General features: G+C 40.5%; 2 protein-coding genes and 1 long non-coding RNA gene across 6 annotated transcripts in view; 2 read left to right on the forward strand and 1 right to left on the reverse strand.

The window, feature by feature from the left end:
* rsrc1 (arginine/serine-rich coiled-coil 1) overlaps positions 1–11570 on the forward strand; it is a 362698-nt gene extending 351128 nt beyond the window's left edge. For both annotated transcript variants that reach the window (XM_069896751.1, XM_069896752.1), the window contains 3 exons: positions 2609–2712; positions 7418–7561; positions 11281–11570. In XM_069896751.1, coding sequence (XP_069752852.1) covers positions 2609–2712; positions 7418–7561; positions 11281–11379 — 347 coding nt within the window. In that variant the 3' untranslated portion in view covers positions 11380–11570. The remainder of the gene's footprint in view (positions 1–2608; positions 2713–7417; positions 7562–11280) is intronic.
* Positions 1–13880, reverse strand: LOC138742413 (uncharacterized). Of its 2 annotated transcripts, none has more exons than XR_011344147.1 (3): positions 13414–13880; positions 9031–9164; positions 1–220 (listed from the first exon to the last, which is right to left on the reverse strand). It is a non-coding gene; the product is annotated as an uncharacterized lncRNA (long non-coding RNA). The 2 variants fall into 2 exon arrangements; XR_011344146.1 differs by lacking the exon at positions 1–220 and adding an exon at positions 8334–8602.
* Positions 13522–19417, forward strand: part of mlf1 (myeloid leukemia factor 1) — an 18901-nt gene continuing 13005 nt past the window's right edge. The window contains exons 1-2 of one of the 2 annotated variants that reach the window (XM_069896755.1): positions 13522–13806; positions 17317–17479. In XM_069896755.1, the coding sequence (XP_069752856.1) occupies positions 13772–13806; positions 17317–17479 (198 nt within the window). In that variant the 5' untranslated portion in view covers positions 13522–13771. The remainder of the gene's footprint in view (positions 13807–17316; positions 17480–19417) is intronic. The other variant, XM_069896754.1, reaches the window with a different exon arrangement.

Consider the following 19417-nt stretch of genomic DNA (forward strand, 5'->3'; position numbering starts at 1 on the left):
TCATTCATTCTCCTCCACAAACCCTCAACTTTTCTTCTCCTGTTCTTGTTTTCTTTGAAGTACATATTTCCACACTCATTTCATTTTCTCAATTTTCTTTCCTCCTTAACAACACCCACATACGCATGGTGAATGAGGAGGAGCAGGCCTTCCATGATCTTCTTGGAGAAATCAAAAGATGGGAATTCGTGGTGCTCAGGGATATCAGTGGGTCATAAGCCTGCAAGACAACAGCAGAATTAGGGAGGAGAGAAACCAATGAGAATTTTGAAAACCAAGATTAAAGTTTTAAAATAAAAACATTGCTTCAGCAGAGACAAAAACTGGAGTGAGGGGTGATGTTGCTGAGCAAGGTAGGTCGTGGGAACCAAAGACTAAGAGATGATATCCCTTGGAATGGCAGATTAGGTTTCAGCTGCAAGCGAGCTGCAGCAGGCACAGAAAAAGCAGTATTATATTGATGGAAAAAGACATCTTGATGATGGCATGTACCTGAGATATGCAGCCCAACTAATAGATGATCTGTGTGAAAAAGGTTACAAAGAAAATAGTTCCATTTCGACTTTTCATCAAGCAAGTTATTTCTGTTGAAATAAGAGTTTTTAACTGGTCCAAAATGTCATTCAATATACGAGGTGAGGTGAAAATTTCAACTGGAAATATTGCGATTATTGTTGCAAGGGAATATTTAAAACAAATTTAATTAGGAATCAGAAATATATCGATGCAGTTGTGAAACTCAGTCACAGCTTATTATCTGCTGACCTCTACTGATTAAAGTGTTGTATTACTTACTATTCACGAGCGGAAGAGAGTACCATCTGGTGGTGGTCTTGTCAACTGCATCTAAACACAAATGAAGCTCAATCTCCCAAGTCAGAATGTATTTCTCTCATGTTGCTGTTTCTTTCTCTTTTCAATTTCTGTCAGTTTCATTTTCTTTCTGTTTCTCTCTCCCAAATATTTAGTTTCTATGCTCAAAGCAGCAGAGCTTACAATGCTTAAATTATAAATTTGTAATCACAGTATGCTCCAATTATTTGGGTTAGAAGATGGTTGATAGGTAGAGATGGGTGCAACATCTTTGAACAGAGCGTATTCACAGAATCAGACATGGGACACATCACTGGAGATGATTTACCCCCATTGTGTCCATACTAATTCCATGTAAAATCAATGCACTCCATTTCCACCCCTCCTCAACAACAGCCCTGTAAATTCTTTCTCTGGAGGCACTGATCCAGCTGTCTTTTGAATTCGACAGATAAATTTGATTAATTGGGTGAAATCTTAATCAATGGAGTTTAATGCAGAAACGTTCAGGTAATATACTCAGGTAACGTACTTTGGGAAAAGGAATCTGAAGGAAGATTTTTATCGAAAGCAAAAAAGATTATAGTTGAGCAAAAGACAAATGGTATTTTTGTGCACAAAGCACAAAAGGCTAGTGGTTAAGAAAATAAATGTGATATTGGCCTTTATTACCTGAGTTTAGAAAAGGCAAATATTTTTGTTACAATTGTAGCAGCCAACTTTTTTTCAGCTATGACCCCCTAGGACTCTGCTCAAAGTTTATGGACCCCCCTTTCCTGTGAAGCAGTCAAATTTCTTTCGTAATTCTGCCTTTTTCAGATATTTATGTTATATAAGGTGAAAAGAAATCAAAGCTTTTAATTAAATATGCTGTGGCTCCCGGGCCCCCACTGAGAATGGCTGGAATACAGTACTAATATGAAAGTGTTAAGTCTGTTCCCAGACTACTTAGCTCATTCTTTATAGGACAGTGCAGTTAACATTGTGCACGCTATTGCAGTACCAGCAAACCGGATTCAAATCTGCCGCTGTCTATAAGGACGTTATCCATTTTCCCTTTGTCCACGTGGGTTTCCTCCGGATGCTCCAGTTTCCTCTCGTGTTCCAAAGACATACAGGGGTTCTATGTTAAATAGAAAAGCTTAGGGGGAACTTCTTCACACAGAGAGTGGTGGGAGTGTGGAACAACCTTCCAGCTGAAGTGGTAACATTTAAAAAGAATTTAGAAAGGTACATGAATGGGAGAGATATGGAGGCCTATGGGCTGGGTGCAGGTCAGTGGGACTAGGAAAAAAAATGGTTTGGCACAGACTAGAAGGGCTGAGGTGGCCTATTTCTGTCCTGTAATTGTTCTATGGTTCTATGATCACATGGGTGTATTTGGGTGTCACAGGCTCTTGGGCCAGAAGGACCTGTTACTGTGCTGCATCTCTAAATTTAAAAAAAATTAAACATTTATTCAACTCACTGACTACATCTATTTTAACGATTGTCACTTTTGATTTGGCACGGGCTCAGTGTACAATTGAGCTCCAAAACATCTACAGCCAGTGGGTGCTGTGCAGGTTATGAGCAACCAAGATCAACATTGGTGGAAAATTTGACTTCCCAGAATTAGCTGTTCCACCCCATTCATGCTTAAATCAAAAGGATGGGAGTAAATCATGTTATGCAATTCACAACAGCAGCCTGAGTAATGGCTTTTCATTCTATATTTGTGTTCTAAAACCCTATTTGAAAATCGAAACATTATCCCTGTATATTAAAGCTTTTAATTTATCTTTTTTTTTCACAGAAACTACAATTGAAGAACAGGTGAAACGTGTCAAATGTATTGAAGCTATTGAAAGTGAGTTTTTTGTCCAACAAACCTTCAGATCAAATAGAGATGTGAAAAAGGTAAGTAATTTTACTTATTCAAAAGGAGTAAATATTATTGAGGAAACAATGATCACTGCACAGGGTTTAAAATATCAATTGAATATAGAGACATCTCAAGTAAAAATGCACTACTGTAGTCTTCTTCTTCTTTGGCTTGGCTTCGCGGACGAAGATTTATGGAGGGGTAATGTCCACGTCAGCTGCAGGCTCGTTTGTGGCTGACAAGTCCGATGCGGGACAGGCAGACACGGTTGCAGTGGTTGCAAGGGAAAATACTCATTTCAATGGGTTGAAACCAGTTCAGGTCATTATAAACAAAGAAAGAATTGTTGGAGTAACTCAACGGTCAGTCATCGTTTTGGGTGTAAACCCTTTATTAAGACTAATATAGAACAGGTGAAATAACATATATAAAGGGGGAAAGAACCTGGGAACATTCCCAGTGGGGATGGAGTAGAGGACTGAAGGTATGGCAGGTGGAGAGAGAGAGAGAGAGAGAGACAGGTTGAGGGAGAAACTATTTGGAAGGGGGATGGGGAAAGAAATGTGCAGGAGTAGGTGGTAAAGAAATTGAAAAGGTGGAATCAGATGGTGGCAGTGCTTACCTAAACCGAGAGAAATCAATATTAATTCTGTCAGGTTTAAGGCTATGTAGGAGAAATATAATGTTTTGTCCTTCAGGTTTACATTGAGCCTCGCCCTGACAATGGATGAGGCCAAGGATCGACATGTCACTGTAGGAATTGTTGACTATGGGAAGATCAAGTCTAGACCCACGCACAGAGTGCAGGTGCTCAGAGAAACGGTCACCCATTCTGCTGAGTTTCACCACTGCAGAGGGAGCTACACTGAGTGCATGCAGTAGATCAAGTTAATGTGCATGTAAAGCTCTGACTCACCTGGATGGTCTGTTTGCAGCCTTGGATGGAAGTGAGAGGGGAGATGTAGGAATAAGTTTTCAACATTCTGCTGTTACAGCAAGACATGCCTAAGGGAATGGAAGGTTGGGTATGGAGAGGAAAACAGTCAAGTGAATCTAAGAGAGACTAATCCCTGCAAAAATTAGATAGAGGTGAAGAGGGCGAGATGTGGTTGGAGGTGGGATTGTGCTGGTTGGCGGAAATGTTGGAGTATAAAGTATCAGTTGTGGAGACTGGTGGAGTGGAAAGTGAAGACCAGACAGCATGTCTTTGTTCTGGTGTAGGTAAGGTAAGGGCAGAAGTGCGATAAATGGAGGAGGTATGAGTGTGGACCATGAATAACAGTAAGGGGAAATCCACGTTGATGAAAGGGGGACATTTTGGATGTCCTGGCATGGAAGGTTCCATCCTGGGAACAGATGTGAGGGAGGAATTGGGAGAAAGGAATGGCATTCTTATAGCAGGCAGGATGAGAAGAGGTATAGCAATTGATGTAAAAGTGGAAAATCTCTTCCATAGGCAGCACGTTTAGCATAGCAGTTAGTGCAACACTATTACAATAAACCTGGTATGACTCCAGCAATGTCTGTAAGAAGTTTGTACGTTCTCCCCAAGTCTGCAAGGGGGTTTTCCCCAGGTTCTTCAGTTTCCTCCCACACTCTAAAATGTATAGTTATAGGTTAATTTGGATGTAAATGGGCAGCACAGGTCAAATTGGCCCGAATGGCTTCTGCTGTGCTGTATGTAAAATTTAAATTGAATATACTTGAATTTCAAAAGGTAATTTAAAAAATTTTTAAATGTAATAATTCAGGTTGCAATGAGAGTCATTTGGTTTGTAGTAGATATCAATGGATATTTTGTCCCCTGTAATGGAGACAGAGATATCAAGATGAATTTGATTCAAAGACTGAAAATGAATGTGTAATTGAGCATCGCGTGGCCTTTGAAGAGAACAGAGATAAAAGTAATGCAAACAAAGCTAGCCTAGATAGATGAACCTGCAAAAAAAAAGTGCCTGTCTGAGCTCAGGTTGCTCATAGGAAGAAGAGTAAGACCAAATGTAGAAAGATCACAGGAAATGTATAAAATAAGGACAAGGAAGTGAGAGTTTTCTGGCATCTGATGTAAAAGAGAAGAAAAATATCTTCAAAAGTCAGAGAAACTCTGAATGAGTAGAATGTGAAGTGGGGTGGATAATAATCATAACCAGTGGAAATGACAGGATCACTAAATTACCCCTTTTCATCTGCTTTTTTGTAATAGCCTGTTTTAACAGGGCTCCTTTATGGCAATATTCAAAGATTCCACCTCCACAAATCTCTGGAGTAGAGAATTCCAAAGGTTTACATTGCTCTGAAAGAATTTCCTCCTCATCTACATCTGAATTGATCCCTTAATCTGTAACAATGCCCCTCATCCTCAGGTTAATTTGGGGCATGTTTCAGATTAAGGGATCTGGATTAGGGGAAATATCCTTTTAGCATCCATCCTGACAATGCCCTTCACAATCTTATATAAGATCATCTGTCATTTGTTTATTCTCAATTAATGCCATCTTAATTTTTTTTTTAATATTTACTTCTTAGCCATAGAAATCAACCCTTTAAACGTTAATATGCTACATCCAATGGAAGTCCATCCTTCCTTTGATATTGAGACTAGAATTGCACATAATAAACCAATTGTGGTTTCTCCAGTAACTTGTAAAGTTACATCAAAGCTTCATGTATGTAAGGGGTCTCAAGCTTGCGGCCCGCGGGCCAACTGCGGCCCTCGGGACGATAGTTTGTGGCCCCGCCTTAATATGAAAGTTTAATGTTAGTGCGGTCCGCGAGTTTGATATGATTGGCACTTTTCAGTGTTGTGTGCGGAGCTGAACGAACGTACCAATCACGGTGGGGTATATTGCTCTCAGCGGCGGGACATCGGCTGGGCTTATTGCGAATATAAGTATATTTGTGTGCATTTTCTATTTGTCATTATATGCACGCGGCACATGCGCAATTTCCATGGCCGCTCCCACTTCACGCGCTTCGGGGTCCAGTCTGAACCTGGAAGTTGTGGCTCGGCTATGCGAGAGGAAGTGCGGCCAGATCTCTAGCAGTAAGAAGTAGGCAGAAGAAAACATGTTCATAACAGTTTATGTTCAATGTTCCATTCATGTTCAGAAAGTTAAAGGTTAAAGAACTGTTAATACAGACATTTGAATCTGAAGAATAATAATAATTACATTTCTCCACTCAGCAACTATATGTGGTTTCTTCAGTCTTCTATATCTGCTGTAGTATTATTATTATTTTCATTTTATTTATTTATTACTGATTGATTTTATTTTTTTTCTTATGAATTGTTAATTAATTTATTTTTTTCATCTTATTTTGTGTTAAAAAATAAAAATAAAGACATTTGATGACATTGGAATGTTTTTGTAAGAGCTTTTCTTGTGGAAAACCTGATGCGGCCCAGCCTCACCCAGACTCTACGTCCAACGGCCCCGGGTAAATTGAGTTTGAGACCCCTGATGTATGTGGAGTATATGTTTATATTCCATACCCTGAGAAATGAACACCACCATTCCATTAAACTTTCCAGTGACTTTCTGTTCCTACTTGCTCTCTTGAATTTCATGTTCAAGAACCCCTAAATGACCACTACATTTTACCATTGTATTTATTTAAATATACATTTTTTAATTCTTCCAGTGTGATAGCCTCACATTTTACTACATTGTACTCAAATGTGAACATCTTTCCCATTTACTGTATCGAGAAGAACATAAGAACTTGAAGAAGGCCATCTGGTCAGTCAAACCTTCTCTGCCATTTATTAAAATCTGGCCATGCACTCAGCTCCACCCACTTTCCTTTTTCCCATAATCCTGAATTCTCTACACTGCAAAACTTTATCTAACTGTGTCATCAATATATTTAATGAGGTCACCTGGGCAGAGAATTCTACAGAAACACTACTCTCTAGGAAAAGCAGTACTTCTTCATCTTTTTTAAAACTCTTTGTGTCTTTCTCACAACGGCAAATCAATTTACTTTATATCGTTGACAGAAGTACATTTTTTTTTTCTTTACCCAAGTCATCAACATGGATTATGAGTTGTTGAGGCTCTGGCACTTTGCCTGTTTCATTGCATTTGTTATTAATTCTCTTTGGCTTGGCTTCGCGGACGAAGATTTATGGAGGGGGTAAAAAGTCCACGTCAGCTGCAGGCTCGTTTGTGGCTGACAAGTCGGATGCGGGACAGGCAGACACGATTGCAGCGGTTGCAGGGGAAAATTGGTTGGTTGGGGTTGGGTGTTGGGTTTTTCCTCCTTTGCCTTTTGTCAGTGAGGTGAGGTTTAATTACCAATAGGAAATAACGCATTTATCCCAACTCAGTGTTTTCTATTTATGCTAATGTATTAATTCCAATACCATGCACTCCTAACTTGTGAAGCAACTCTTTATGTAGCAACTTGTCAAATGTCTGCTTGAAATCCAGAGAGTAGTTCAGTCATGTTATACTTATCCAAATTCCCAAACCCTCCTCATTAACGCATCAGGATTAATTGTCCAGTAACTTCGCAAAGATGAAGATTGTTTGACCTACTTCTTTCTTGCTTTTTATACAGATGCTGTCTGATCTGCTTGAATGTTTTCAGCATTTTCTGTTTTTATTTCAGGTTATCAGCAGGTTTTTTTGTTCAGTTCATTACATTAGAATTCTCATATGATTAGATGATTTGAAGATTTAATTTGCATTGAGATTTCAGAGAATATTTATGCTTCAAACTTTACTTCTACCTTAGACACAAGAACCTACAGAAGCTAAACATGAAACTGCCGTGCTTAGCAACCGAGCAACTGATTTTAACACTGAAATTAAGCAAGAGGTTGATTATGTTCCTTCTGCTATTAAATACCAAGATGATGACTCTGTGGCACATCCCAGTGTAAGTATTGCCTGACTAAAATTTAGGATTTAAGAATGATACTGAAATAAGAAAATGTAGCTAACAAAATGCAAATAATCTGAACCAACTGGAGGTATATTTTACCTCTTCCCTGACTAAAATTTTAGCTGCAGTGAATTTGGGCTCAAAGTCATTGAATATTATTTTTAGTGCAAAGATCACTGCTTTAATGTAAAATTATTTCAATGTCACAGCACCTTAACTGTTGTAAAAAAATTACTTCATGCAATTAGTTCCACAACATGAAAACTACTATTTTGTTTCATTTCAGTACCATGAGCACTTGTTCTTTTTTCATTTTCATTTAGTTTTATTTTCAAACCAACCCACAATGTGTGGAGCAGCAACTTGCTAAGGCCTCTTTGAGGTCATACCCCAAATACAAGATAATTAATGTTGTCATGGATGTGAGCAGAAGGCACATTAGATATCCTTCCATTTCTCAAACCATCCTGTCTTGGAAATGTAACATGAATTCATCACTTAGTAAAAATCTTAAAAATGCTGGCCAACAGTACTTCAATAAATAAAATGTATCTTCAACATCTCATTGTCAATTAGGGATAAGCAATAAATGCTGGCCTTTCCAGTGATGAATGAATGAATTTACAACAACTAAATTGGCCTGCATTAGATGACTAAATGATGCATTATCTTGATGAGCACTGAGCATTTTTAACAGATGAAGGAAATAGATCTCAAGATTAATAAAAATCCATCTTTTTTTAAACTATATTTTGATGGTTTTAAAAGCAAGACAGAAAGGACAAGTCAGTGTATAATAAATAACATGGAATTCCTGATACAAAGGAAAGATGTATTTGATCCTTTTAACTTTTAGCAAAAGGCAAGACACTTGACAGTGTTGGAGAGGATGGTATGTATATCCTGTCCAATTTTCATTTGTCATTGATGTATTGCTTTTGTCAATGTGGAAGTTATCTCCCTTGTTTTCAATCTTGATTGATAGAGAAGAGTTTCAGTTCTCTCCTCTTGCAGTAGTGTGAACGAGATTTAGATCTATGATTGAAATGGGCAATTAATAATTTACTCCAAAAATTGATACTTCAGAAAAGCATAGAAGTATAAGGAGTGTTTCCAACCTGATCTTATCCTTTGAATTATGAACAAATTAGTTCTGAGATAACAGACAAAAAAATTAAAGAAAGCATGAATTAATAGCAATATTTAATTGGCATTTGGTGAATAATATTTCTGTAGTATCCCATGCATGGACCCAGATACCAATATGTCTTATGTGATTCAAATGATCCCACAACATGCTCTTCACCATTAACTCTGGTACATCTAAATGAGATGGCAGCCTAACAATGTAGGTCAAGTACACCTTATTTGCATTTTAATGCAGTAGAATATGCCAAAGCACATAAAATAAAATCTAGCACTCGATAATTTAGGAGATAGGAAGTGGCAACCAGAAGGCAAACCTTGTTCTTCACTGGCTGAAGTCTTTGCCTTTCTGCTTCACTGACTTCGACACCTTCCTCCATCTGAAAGAATTCGAATACACATTGGCAGCCAGTTATCGCCAGTATTGGTGTCTGAGATTCCAGGCCAGATCCTTCAGGTAAATAAAAAGTAAAAATGTTTTCCCATGATGCTGGGTTTCAAAACTGGCAGAAAAAGTTTTGCACAGAGAGGATCCTTGGATTACCATTGATGATCAGCCAAGGACCTGGATGAGAGGCGTAAGATTATGGGTGGCTGTGGTACACATGCAAGAAAGTGGGGTGGAGTTTGAGGCCTCTTTCAGGGTCCTTGTGTTGGGGATGTGGTAAGGAATGCAGGAGATCAGAGGGAAGATAGGGTCAGAACCTGAACTTTGGAATTTGGGACATTGGAAATCAGAAGGTGTAGAGCAGTGGTTCTCAACCTTTTTCTTTCCACTCACATAAACACCACTTTAAATAATCCCTATGCCATTAGTGTTCTATGATTAGTAAGGGATTGCTTAAGGTGGTATGTGAGAGGGAAGGGAAAGTTGAAAATCACTGTTCTGGACCCAATTGTTATTTGAGAAACATTGTATTTGGCCCATTTCCCTTGGAGTTATGAAACTGTGCACATAATGCGTCAATTAGGTACGATTAAAACAGTGGTTTTCAAACTTTTTATCCACCCACGTATTAAGCAATCCCTTTCTAATCACAGAGCACTGATGGCATAGGAATTACTTAAAGTGGTATGTGAGTGGAAAAAAGGTTGAGAACCACTGGTCTAGGGTTTATATTTTGAACCTCAAGACATCAGAAACTGCAGATGCTGGAATCTTCAGCTCACAAAGCCAACCCTGGAGGGGCTCAGCAGGTCAGGCATCATCCATGGAGAAAAATGAACAATTAACATTTTGGTTTGGGACCTGTTTGTGAAGGGTCCCAACCCAAAACATTGATTATTCCCTCTCCACAGATGCTGCCTGACCTGCCAAATCCCTCCAGCTTCTCACAACTTGAACCGTGGAGGTTTGGTGATGACATCAGGGAGTGTGGGATATGGGTTGAATATATTGGTGGAGGCTTTGGTTAAAGAGATGCAAATTAAAAATGAACTTATGTAACAGACAACCCTATCCTGCCCTGCTTGGGGATGAATTGATTGTTTCATTAACCAAAGACTGTTTAGCAGTGGTTATTCCCAAGGAAGTGTGTTCAGTAATTTGAAAAAGGGGTGTTACATGGGGAAGGAAGATACAAATTTCAGTGTTACTGCACTAACATTCAATTTCAGTGTTACTGCACTAAGTGTAGAACGTCAACTTTGCTTCCTATCATTTCATGTTGCTGCAATATCTACCAGCCTTTGCAACTTTTGTGAAAGAACAGGCAGGTATAGAACATTACAGAAAACAGGCCATTCAGCCCCTCTAGTCTGTCCCAAACATCATCTCCCTAGTCACACTGACCTGCTCCCATTCCATAACCCTCCAAACCTTTCCCGTCCATGTACTATCCAATTTATTCTTAAAATACACGATTGAGCCCACAATCACTACACCAGATGGCAACTCATTCCACACTCCCACCACTCTCTGAATGAAGAACTTCCCCCTAATGTTCCCCCTAAACCTTTCCCCCTTCAGCTTAAAACTATGACCTTTTATATTTATCTCCCCCAATCTAAGTGGAAAAAGTCTATTTGCCTCCACTGTCTTGTAAACCTTGATCAAATCTCCCTTCATTCTTCTTCGCACAAGGAATAAAGTCCTGACCTATTTAATCTTTCCCTGTAACTCAACTCCTGAAGAGCCAGCCACATCCTAGTAAATCTTTTCTGCATTCTCTCAATCTTATTGACATCCTCCCTGTAGTTAGGCGTCCAGAACTGCACAAATTTCCAAATCTTCCATTGTCTTAAACAACTTCAACATAACATCCCAACTCCTATACTTAATACTTTGATTTATAAAGGCTGATACCAAAAGCTTTCTTTTCGACCCTGTCCACATGCGACACCTCCTTCAGGGAATAATGTATTTGTATTTCCAGATCTCTCTGCTCCTCCACACTGCTCAGTGTCCTATCACGTTCCTGTTCTTTTGCAGACATTTTAAAAGCAGCTTACATGAACTGAAATGTGACTTAAATGCATTACCTTGAGAAAAGAAGATGAAACATATTTGTAAATTATATGAATTCTGAGAACTAATTCCAGCTTTGGGTTCTATTCCTCTGTTGCAGTTGTTCATGGATAAGAAAGAAGCAGAAGAAAAGTGGTTCAAGAGATTAATCATTCTGCGGCAGGTGAAATTGATGGGAAGCCCAGTGTCTGGATTTTGAATGCTTCCTTGTGATTTCTTGTGATTGAATCAGCAAGTCTGTTGAGCATGTTTCATTTGTTTAATCTTGCTAAAGTAATCCACGACTTTCTACTTGGAAGAGAGCAAACTAATAAGATGTTTTCTGTTTTAAAGTTTCTGTAAGATGTTCCAACATTTTTCTTTAATAAAGAGATCTGCATATCAAGAATATTCTCATCTTTCAATGTGTAATTATTTAGGTTGGATAATATTGATAAAGGAAGCACAAACTCATCAATAGTTATATTGCAGCAATTTTTTTTAATTCCATTGTTAAAATCTCTGGAATGTGGCTTGAACCCTTGATGTTCTGATGCAAGATTGTTTTTTTAATTTTATGATGTGATGTAATTTTCCTTCCTTAGTTGTGCATGAACAGAATAATCTGCTTTATAATTCATAAACCAGTTAGGAATCGAGCATATTTTTCAATGTACATTCACATTCTGATCAGACTGGGTAAAATTATTGGGTTTACCTTATTTTTAGAATATAATGAAAAAGATATAATCAGATGAGTTGCCTGTTTCGATTCTGTTGTTGACAATCATTGTATTATTAAAATTATGGATTTATTTGATTTTTACATTTAGAATTTAGATACTATATTGAAATTTGATCTGATGTCATTGCGTTACTCTGATGAAGATTTCCTTCCCGTCTTGGGCTTGAACCAAGGAGCCATTTAATTGAACTATTTCTTTGATAGTGCCACTATTCCTTAGACTTTTATACAAGGATTGAATAAAGCAAAGAGGGGTTTCGTGCTCTCCCTTGCCCATTCTCGCTTGACCAAACCTGGTGTCCATGACTAAACACCTAACTCCCTTGCTTCACCCAATGACCCATCACTGTTGGGCATTCCTTGTTGTTTCCCCAGTGCTTGGTCCATTCCAGTTCGTGCTTCACCCATCACAGTCGATTTGGCGATCACCCTTCTCTCTGCATGCAGAGAAACCTTTGCAGATTCGTTTGAGCACCAAGCTGCTGTATTCCACACTTCCCGGTGCACTTACGTACAAGGTGCCATCTTCCTTTCAGGTCTGCTTATGTCGTCCTCTCAAGTTCCCGTCATCAAGCTGCCATATTCCTTTCAGGTCCGCTTGTGCTACTCTCATCCTTCCAGGCGCACGTCCGCGCCTGCTGCTATTCCTTTCAGGTCCGCTTGTGCTACTCTCACCCTTCCAGGCGCACGTCCGCGCCGTGCTGCTATATTCCTTTCAGGTCCGCTTGTGCTACTCCGACCCTTCCAGGCGCACGTCCGCGCCTGCTGCTATTCCTTTCAGGTCCGCTTATGCTACTCTCACCCTTCCAGGCGCACGTCCGCGCCGTGCTTCTATATTCCTTTCAGGTCCGCTTGTGCTACTCCGACCCTTCCAGGCGCACGTCCGCGCCTGCTGCTATTCCTTTCAGGTCCGCTTATACTCACCCTTCCAGGCGCACGTCCGCGCCATGCTGCTATATTCCTTTCAAGACTGTCCCACCCTTTATTAATCCATTCTTGCTTTATCAGCCTGCTTGTCCTCGCATTGCCTGGCCCAGCACTGAACGCCTAACCTTCTGCTTCCATTGACTCATGGCTATTGCGCATTCCTTGTCTAGTTCTTCCGTACTCAGTCTATCCCTGCTCCTGATTCACCCTTCTGACGGGTTATTGACCTTTCAGGTCCGCACGCGTTCAACGCATCCCTCTCCCTTTCAGGTTCGCCTGCATATCATGCTGCAGTAATCCTTTCAGGGCCGCATGCGCTGCTTTCTCTCCCTTTCAATACATCTGAAAATGATTTGTTAACTTTCATTTCAAAATATATCTCCATGTTGTCAAAATTAGCAAGGGTTATGTAAAACATTATTGGTGGCTGCTTTATGTGGAAAATAAGCCCGACAATATATGTTCCATTTGTGCATATGTGTACGTTTAACTTTTTAAGTCATCCTAACTTTCCGACATAGTTTGCGAGGCATTTGTCTGCGGTGCAAGGGTAACCTTGCCTCCTGGGTCGGCAGGGCTCACCTTTGCGTCAACGCAGCCCTTCAGATGACGTGAACAAACGCCGATTGTGACGTACTGTGACCAGCGTTTCGGCGTCGTGAGCCGGTTCCGGGCAGGGCGGCTTGGACTGGGAGTTGTTCATTGCGCAACTGGCCGCGTTGTCACAGCAAAGGGAAGCATCTTGCGTCGCCATAGCGACGCCCCATTCCGCTTTATCACAAGAGCTGCGGCGCGGCCAGGGGTTTGCACGGCGGCGGGAGTCTCTCGAAAGAGGGGAGTGCTCGGGGGCGGGGGGGGGGGAGGTGACGTGATCGGAGCCGGAGCAAGCCCGAGAGCTGAGTAAACGCCCCCCCGATCGAAGACCCACCGGCGGCTCGCCATGTTTGGCGAGTTGGAAGAAGACCCCTTCTTCTCGTAAGCTGCCAGCCCCTGGGCGACAGTGGTTCAGGGCGGGGATCACGTCAGGGTCCGCAGCAAACTTGGCTCTCGATTCCCCAGGGCAGGGGTGGGGTGGGGGGGGGGGGTGTTGGTTCTCAGGGGAATTGCAGGGGGCATCCGATGTGCCCACGCGATCCTGTCTCTCCCGTCTGGAGAGAGCTGCACTTTCTGAGGGACAAGGCTGGTGGTTTCTGTGGACCACTCCCGAGTGGCCAGAATGGAGATGCGGACCGTGGGCTTCCCATTTGCCCAACCTGTCCCGCACTTCATGAACTGAATATTTCTCATGATTGTTCCACGTCGTGGTTTGCCGCTATGGAAGCTGTTTTATTTTCTCACATTGCAAGAATCAACTTTTCTTCAACCTTCTGACCTCCTGTTTCATTCAGAATGCAGCGGACCACTTGTCTTCATGTTTTTACATACTTTTCTAATTCCTAAGCCGCCACCAGACAAAATAGTGAATCCTCTCCCTTTGCTGAGTTTCTTAAATTTTGTTTCAACAGAGAATCATAAATCTTATAGGAACCATATGCTCTGTTTGGCTGTTCTGTTTTTCAGAGATTCATTGATTTTTGCAAGATGGAAAAAAAAAAATCATTTGGCCCGACTTGCCGGTCCCAATATGTCCACTCACCCCATTTCCCTGTATCTGCCCCATTTTCTGAAGCTTTCTGATCAATGGACCTGTTCAATTGTATTTTGAGTGTTCTGATTATACCTTCCTCGGTCAATTTCTCTACAAACGTATTCCATATATCCACCACTGTAGTTGTAGGAAAAGTGCCTCCACTGGTGTCTCTGCCTGCTTGTTTTATACATCACCACCCTGGGAAAAAAGACTGCGACTGTCTACCCTTATACCAAAGTAGATTCAGATAATGACTGCCATCCAGCCTCATTAGTGTTCTTGGTAACCTCTTCAAAACATCACAGTTTGAGAAATGAATTCCCATGCACAAATCCTTTTTGACAATTCCTAATTAGTCCTTGCCTTTCCAAGTGTGAATAAATCTTCAGAATCCTTTCCAATAACTTTCCCACCACTATGTAAGGCTCACAGTTATGTCTCCAGTTCCCCAGGTTCTCCCTGCAGCCTTCTAAAGTAAACACATAACATTAGGCTATGGAAGATACTAAAATCTCTTTCCAGACCAAGACATCTCCTTTCTTGTGTTCCATGACATCCTAGGATATTGTTGATCAGGCCCAGGGGTTGCAGCCATATCAGTAGCACCATGACTGTGTCTACAGCTCAGAAGTTCAAAATCTAGTTGAAGGGGAGCAAAAGGGAACTTCGTACATGGATAAAAAGAGGCATTTCTATGGTCGCAAGCAAGACACTAAGATTGTGTATTGCTTCCCTGGTGACAGTGTGAGAAGCCAGAGTTAATGGACAATGAACTGCTACTCATCCACCATTAAACTCCTCAACAACAAATTCAATCAGGAACGTATTTAAGGACTCTTAGATTTGCACCTTGACTTTTTTTTCTCTCTGTTTTGTACAGTCCGTTGGTTTACATTTATTTGTTTACATGTGTACTTTGAGTCAGTTTTTTTTTGCACTGGCAATAAGTGGTAATTCTGCCTCGCCCCCAGGAAAAGAATCTCAGGGATGTCGTGTATGTACTTGACATTAAATGAATCTGAAATCGAATAGAGTTGAGGTCCTGGAGTTAGGCAGAAGGTTAAAAAGTAGAAGCACTTGGGTTATTATCTCAGGATTACTCACCCTGCCACATACTAGTGTGTGTGGGAGTTGGCGGAGAGGGTGAATAAATTCATTTAAGGCCTGGTGCATGGGAGGACTGTTGAAACTCTTCTGGGACAAAAATGATCTATACAAGAAGAAAGGGTTACAACTGAACTGAAGACCTGGAGGGAACCTTGTGGGGGCCAAGTGGGGGGGGGGGGGTGGGGGGAGGATTTATGAGGGTGGATGGGAAAAGTTGAAGAATATGACAAAGTTAGAGCAAATATAAGATGTTAGAGCAACCAGTCCACTCATCAGTGTAGTTAATATATCATGAAAGGTCTGATCAGCTCATCAAATCCAAGAAATCTCACACCCAAGACAGATGAACTCTTAAGGCAGAGGTCCCTGATACTGATTTGGATTTACACTTGCAACCGAGCGTTCAGCGTCTGTGTCTAACAGAGCATTAACCCCTTGCTTATTCCTTTCTCCACCACATATTAATTGTTATTTAAGGTCTGGAGTCCCCCAAAGGAGAAATGTCATCATTCTAACTGACTGAGAATACTAACCCTACCCCTATGTGAGAGGTTGGAATGCACTGAGCCACATTGATGAAGCAGTCTCTGTAACCCTGTTGCTTACCATACTGTCTTATCATTCTCTCTCCCTCAGCCCAAATAAAATCTGGAGCCAGTACCTTTCCTATCAATTGATAGCCACATCCTACATTGCTGAATCCTCTCATAATTTTTTTTTCAGATATCCTGGTGCGTACTCAAGCTTCCTCTCTAATGTTTTCTACAGATGTTCTCTTTCTTGGAGCTATCCATGTTAGTTATATGGCACTAATATAACTTTACTTATCTGCATGTCACACAATTAGTAGTTATTTTAAATTTAACTTTTGAATCCCTTAAAATCTAATGTAATGTTAACCAAATCCTCTTCTGTCCCCTCTGTGATGCCATTTTATAATGTCTTATTTCTGGTGAGCCATGGTTGGCCACACATCTTGGAAACAGAAACAAGTCTGCAAAGAAGCCTTCTTCTCTAGCAACCCCACAATGACCATGTCAGGGTGACAATGTGTCCATGTCAGTGGCCATGTCAGGGTGAAACACCTCACCATGTCAGGGTGAAACACCTCACCATGTCAGGGTGACAATGTGTCCATGTCAGTGACCATGTCAGGATGAAACACCTCACACATTGTCAGGGTGACAATGTGTCCATATCAGTGACCATGTCAAGGTGAAACACCTCACACATTGCAAGAAGTCACTTAATGCCTTTTGTAAAATGTTCTCTACAAAGTCTGAACATTGAAACAAATTATAAATTAGCTAATTTTATCCATCTTAAAGTAATAATGTTGTTGGTAAATCAAATTCCAATCTGGCTTTATTAAATATCATGGAATCCCAGTTTCCATTGTGTTGGCCTTGCAGTTTAGTTTTAATGTTATCTAAGAAAGCAAACAGGACACCATTTGAAATCCAAGTTGAAAGTTTGTATTCCTGTAGAACTAAATCACTACCCCTTGATACATGTAACAATAAGCTTGTCCCAGAAGAGTTTCAATTTGAACTTTGTTAAGATTATTAGCCAGATCAATTTAATTGCAATCTCATCAGATTCAAGATCTTTTTCTCAAGTTGATATTTAAGGAGATCAGCTATGTTGTTTATTATATGTATCTTTTAAAGCAAGTTGGAAAGTCTTCTGAGTAAGATTTAATTTGTGACATGATACCTTAAAAAGTTCAATTTTCACTCCATATTTAGGGATCCTTTTCGTGCACACCAGGAAAACCTCCATCGGTTAATGTCTAATTTTCCAGTTCAATTGGATCAAGACCTCTTGGTAAATTTCACTGGTGGCAAAATTCCCACTCAGACATATCCAAGGCAACAGCATTCAAAAGAGACTGGAAAGCTTTCTGAAATGGTATGATAATGAGAAGAAGATGGAGGGTTATGGGCATTGTGCAGGGAGGTGGGACTAGAGAGGGGTGTTTGGTTCGGTGCAGACTAGAAGGGCCTAATGGCCTGTTTCCGTGCTGTAATTGTTATGTTATGATCAAATATTCTAGTTGAAATTCATGTGTTTTGAATGCAGAAAATGAAATTCATGGATGGTGATGGACATGAGAAACTGATTTTCTATTACAGTGTTGGTATTATGTGATAGCATTTTTAAAAATCAACTATTAGAAAAATTTTAAACTTTTGATGGAAGATAGTGCATTTGAGTATAGATATGGAGAAATCTGATATTGGCTGGAGCATACTTTTTTCTTTATATTTTTATTGAATTTAATTGAAAACATATACATAATAGGTTCCTAAATAACCAAATATAATATATGTTTATTTTGATTATCAAATTGTACATTAATGATAGTACATGAAATCTGAGCATACATTTTTAACAATTACAAATGTAAATATGTGATTGTTTAAGTGATGCAGAATGTTTGATATAAGTAATGAATGTTAATCATTCTTTACTGACCTTTTACTTTACTGCATGGACACTTTGGACATGGCTTTTTCAGTTTTATTTTCTTCACACTACTTCACAGAGCTTTGAATACTCAGTGGGTAAGCTGAGATCAATGATATTTTTCAACATTAAGAAAATGAGGAAAAGGAAATAAAGGATCAGTTAGTAAATGAAGGAGCATTTTGAGGAGTGGTATGACTTCCTTTGCACCAATTTTTTATGTTCATATTTTTGACCTATGAACATGATTTCCGATAGTGCTCTGCAATGGAAAGTATTTTGGTTTTAAATGTAAATTACCATACTTGATGGCATATAAGACCCCTCCCCTCCCCCTTTATTTACAAAATAATCACCCCAAAACCCACATTCCCCCCCCACCGAGTCTTATACGCGAAGGTGACATTTTGGTGTCGCCATTTTGGGCACTGAAATATAAATGGGGAAGGTTTCATCTGCAAGATGGCAACGGCACGAAAGCGCTCAAGCTACTCACCCAGCTTCAAGCAGCCCATGGAGGTGCTGCAGCTGTCCAGGAAACGGGCCTGCAGCTTCGCGGACCACCTTCCCTCGGGTGGCCAATACTTTCCGGAGCCGCTGCCGCAACTCATTTCCCCTGGTAAGAAGACTGACCACGGTGGCCCCCACCAGCAGTGTAACAGGCATGTTTTCAGTAGATGCCAATGGTACGATCAATCACTTGCTTTGAGGGGAGTGCTGAGCCTCGATGATCAGGCTCCATGCTGAGCCTTTGTTTAATGAGCACAGCCCCCCAAGCAAATTGAATGAAGTGTGGGGGAGAGTGGCAGTGAGCAAGTGACCTGTTGGGTGGCAGGCAAGAGGACGCATTGCTGCTCTTGCTTGTGTGAGAAGCAAGTATCTCAGCCATGCAAGGCTGGAGGGTTTCCATCGAAGTGAGTGAAGGCATCGCATACATGCGCTTTATCTACAAGAGGCCTTGCAGGAGGAACCTGTTCACCAACTTACCCAATATACACAAAAACAATTTTTTCCTAAAATCTCCCACTAAAATGGGGGCAGGGGTGCTTATATGCCCGTGGGTCTCATGTGTCATCAAATATGCTAAATATAGACATATAGCACAATAACAGGCCTCTTCAGCTCATGAAATCGTGCTGCCCAATTACTCCCAATTAACCTACACCCCAGTACATTTTTGAACTGTTGGTGGAAACTGGACCCATACAGAAACGGGGAGAACGTAAAAGCTCACTGGATTTTAACCCCAGTCCCAGTTGCTGGTGATGTAAAAGTTTTGTGCTTACTGCAACACTAACCATGCCATGTTTAAAGGGTAATATTAGGCTGGATGACATCCTGGGCACGTGTAGTGATGTTAAAGAGCATGCCCAAATTCTG

Source organism: Narcine bancroftii, chromosome 9, assembly GCF_036971445.1.
Source record: "Narcine bancroftii isolate sNarBan1 chromosome 9, sNarBan1.hap1, whole genome shotgun sequence".
Taxonomy (NCBI): Eukaryota; Metazoa; Chordata; class Chondrichthyes; order Torpediniformes; family Narcinidae; genus Narcine; species Narcine bancroftii.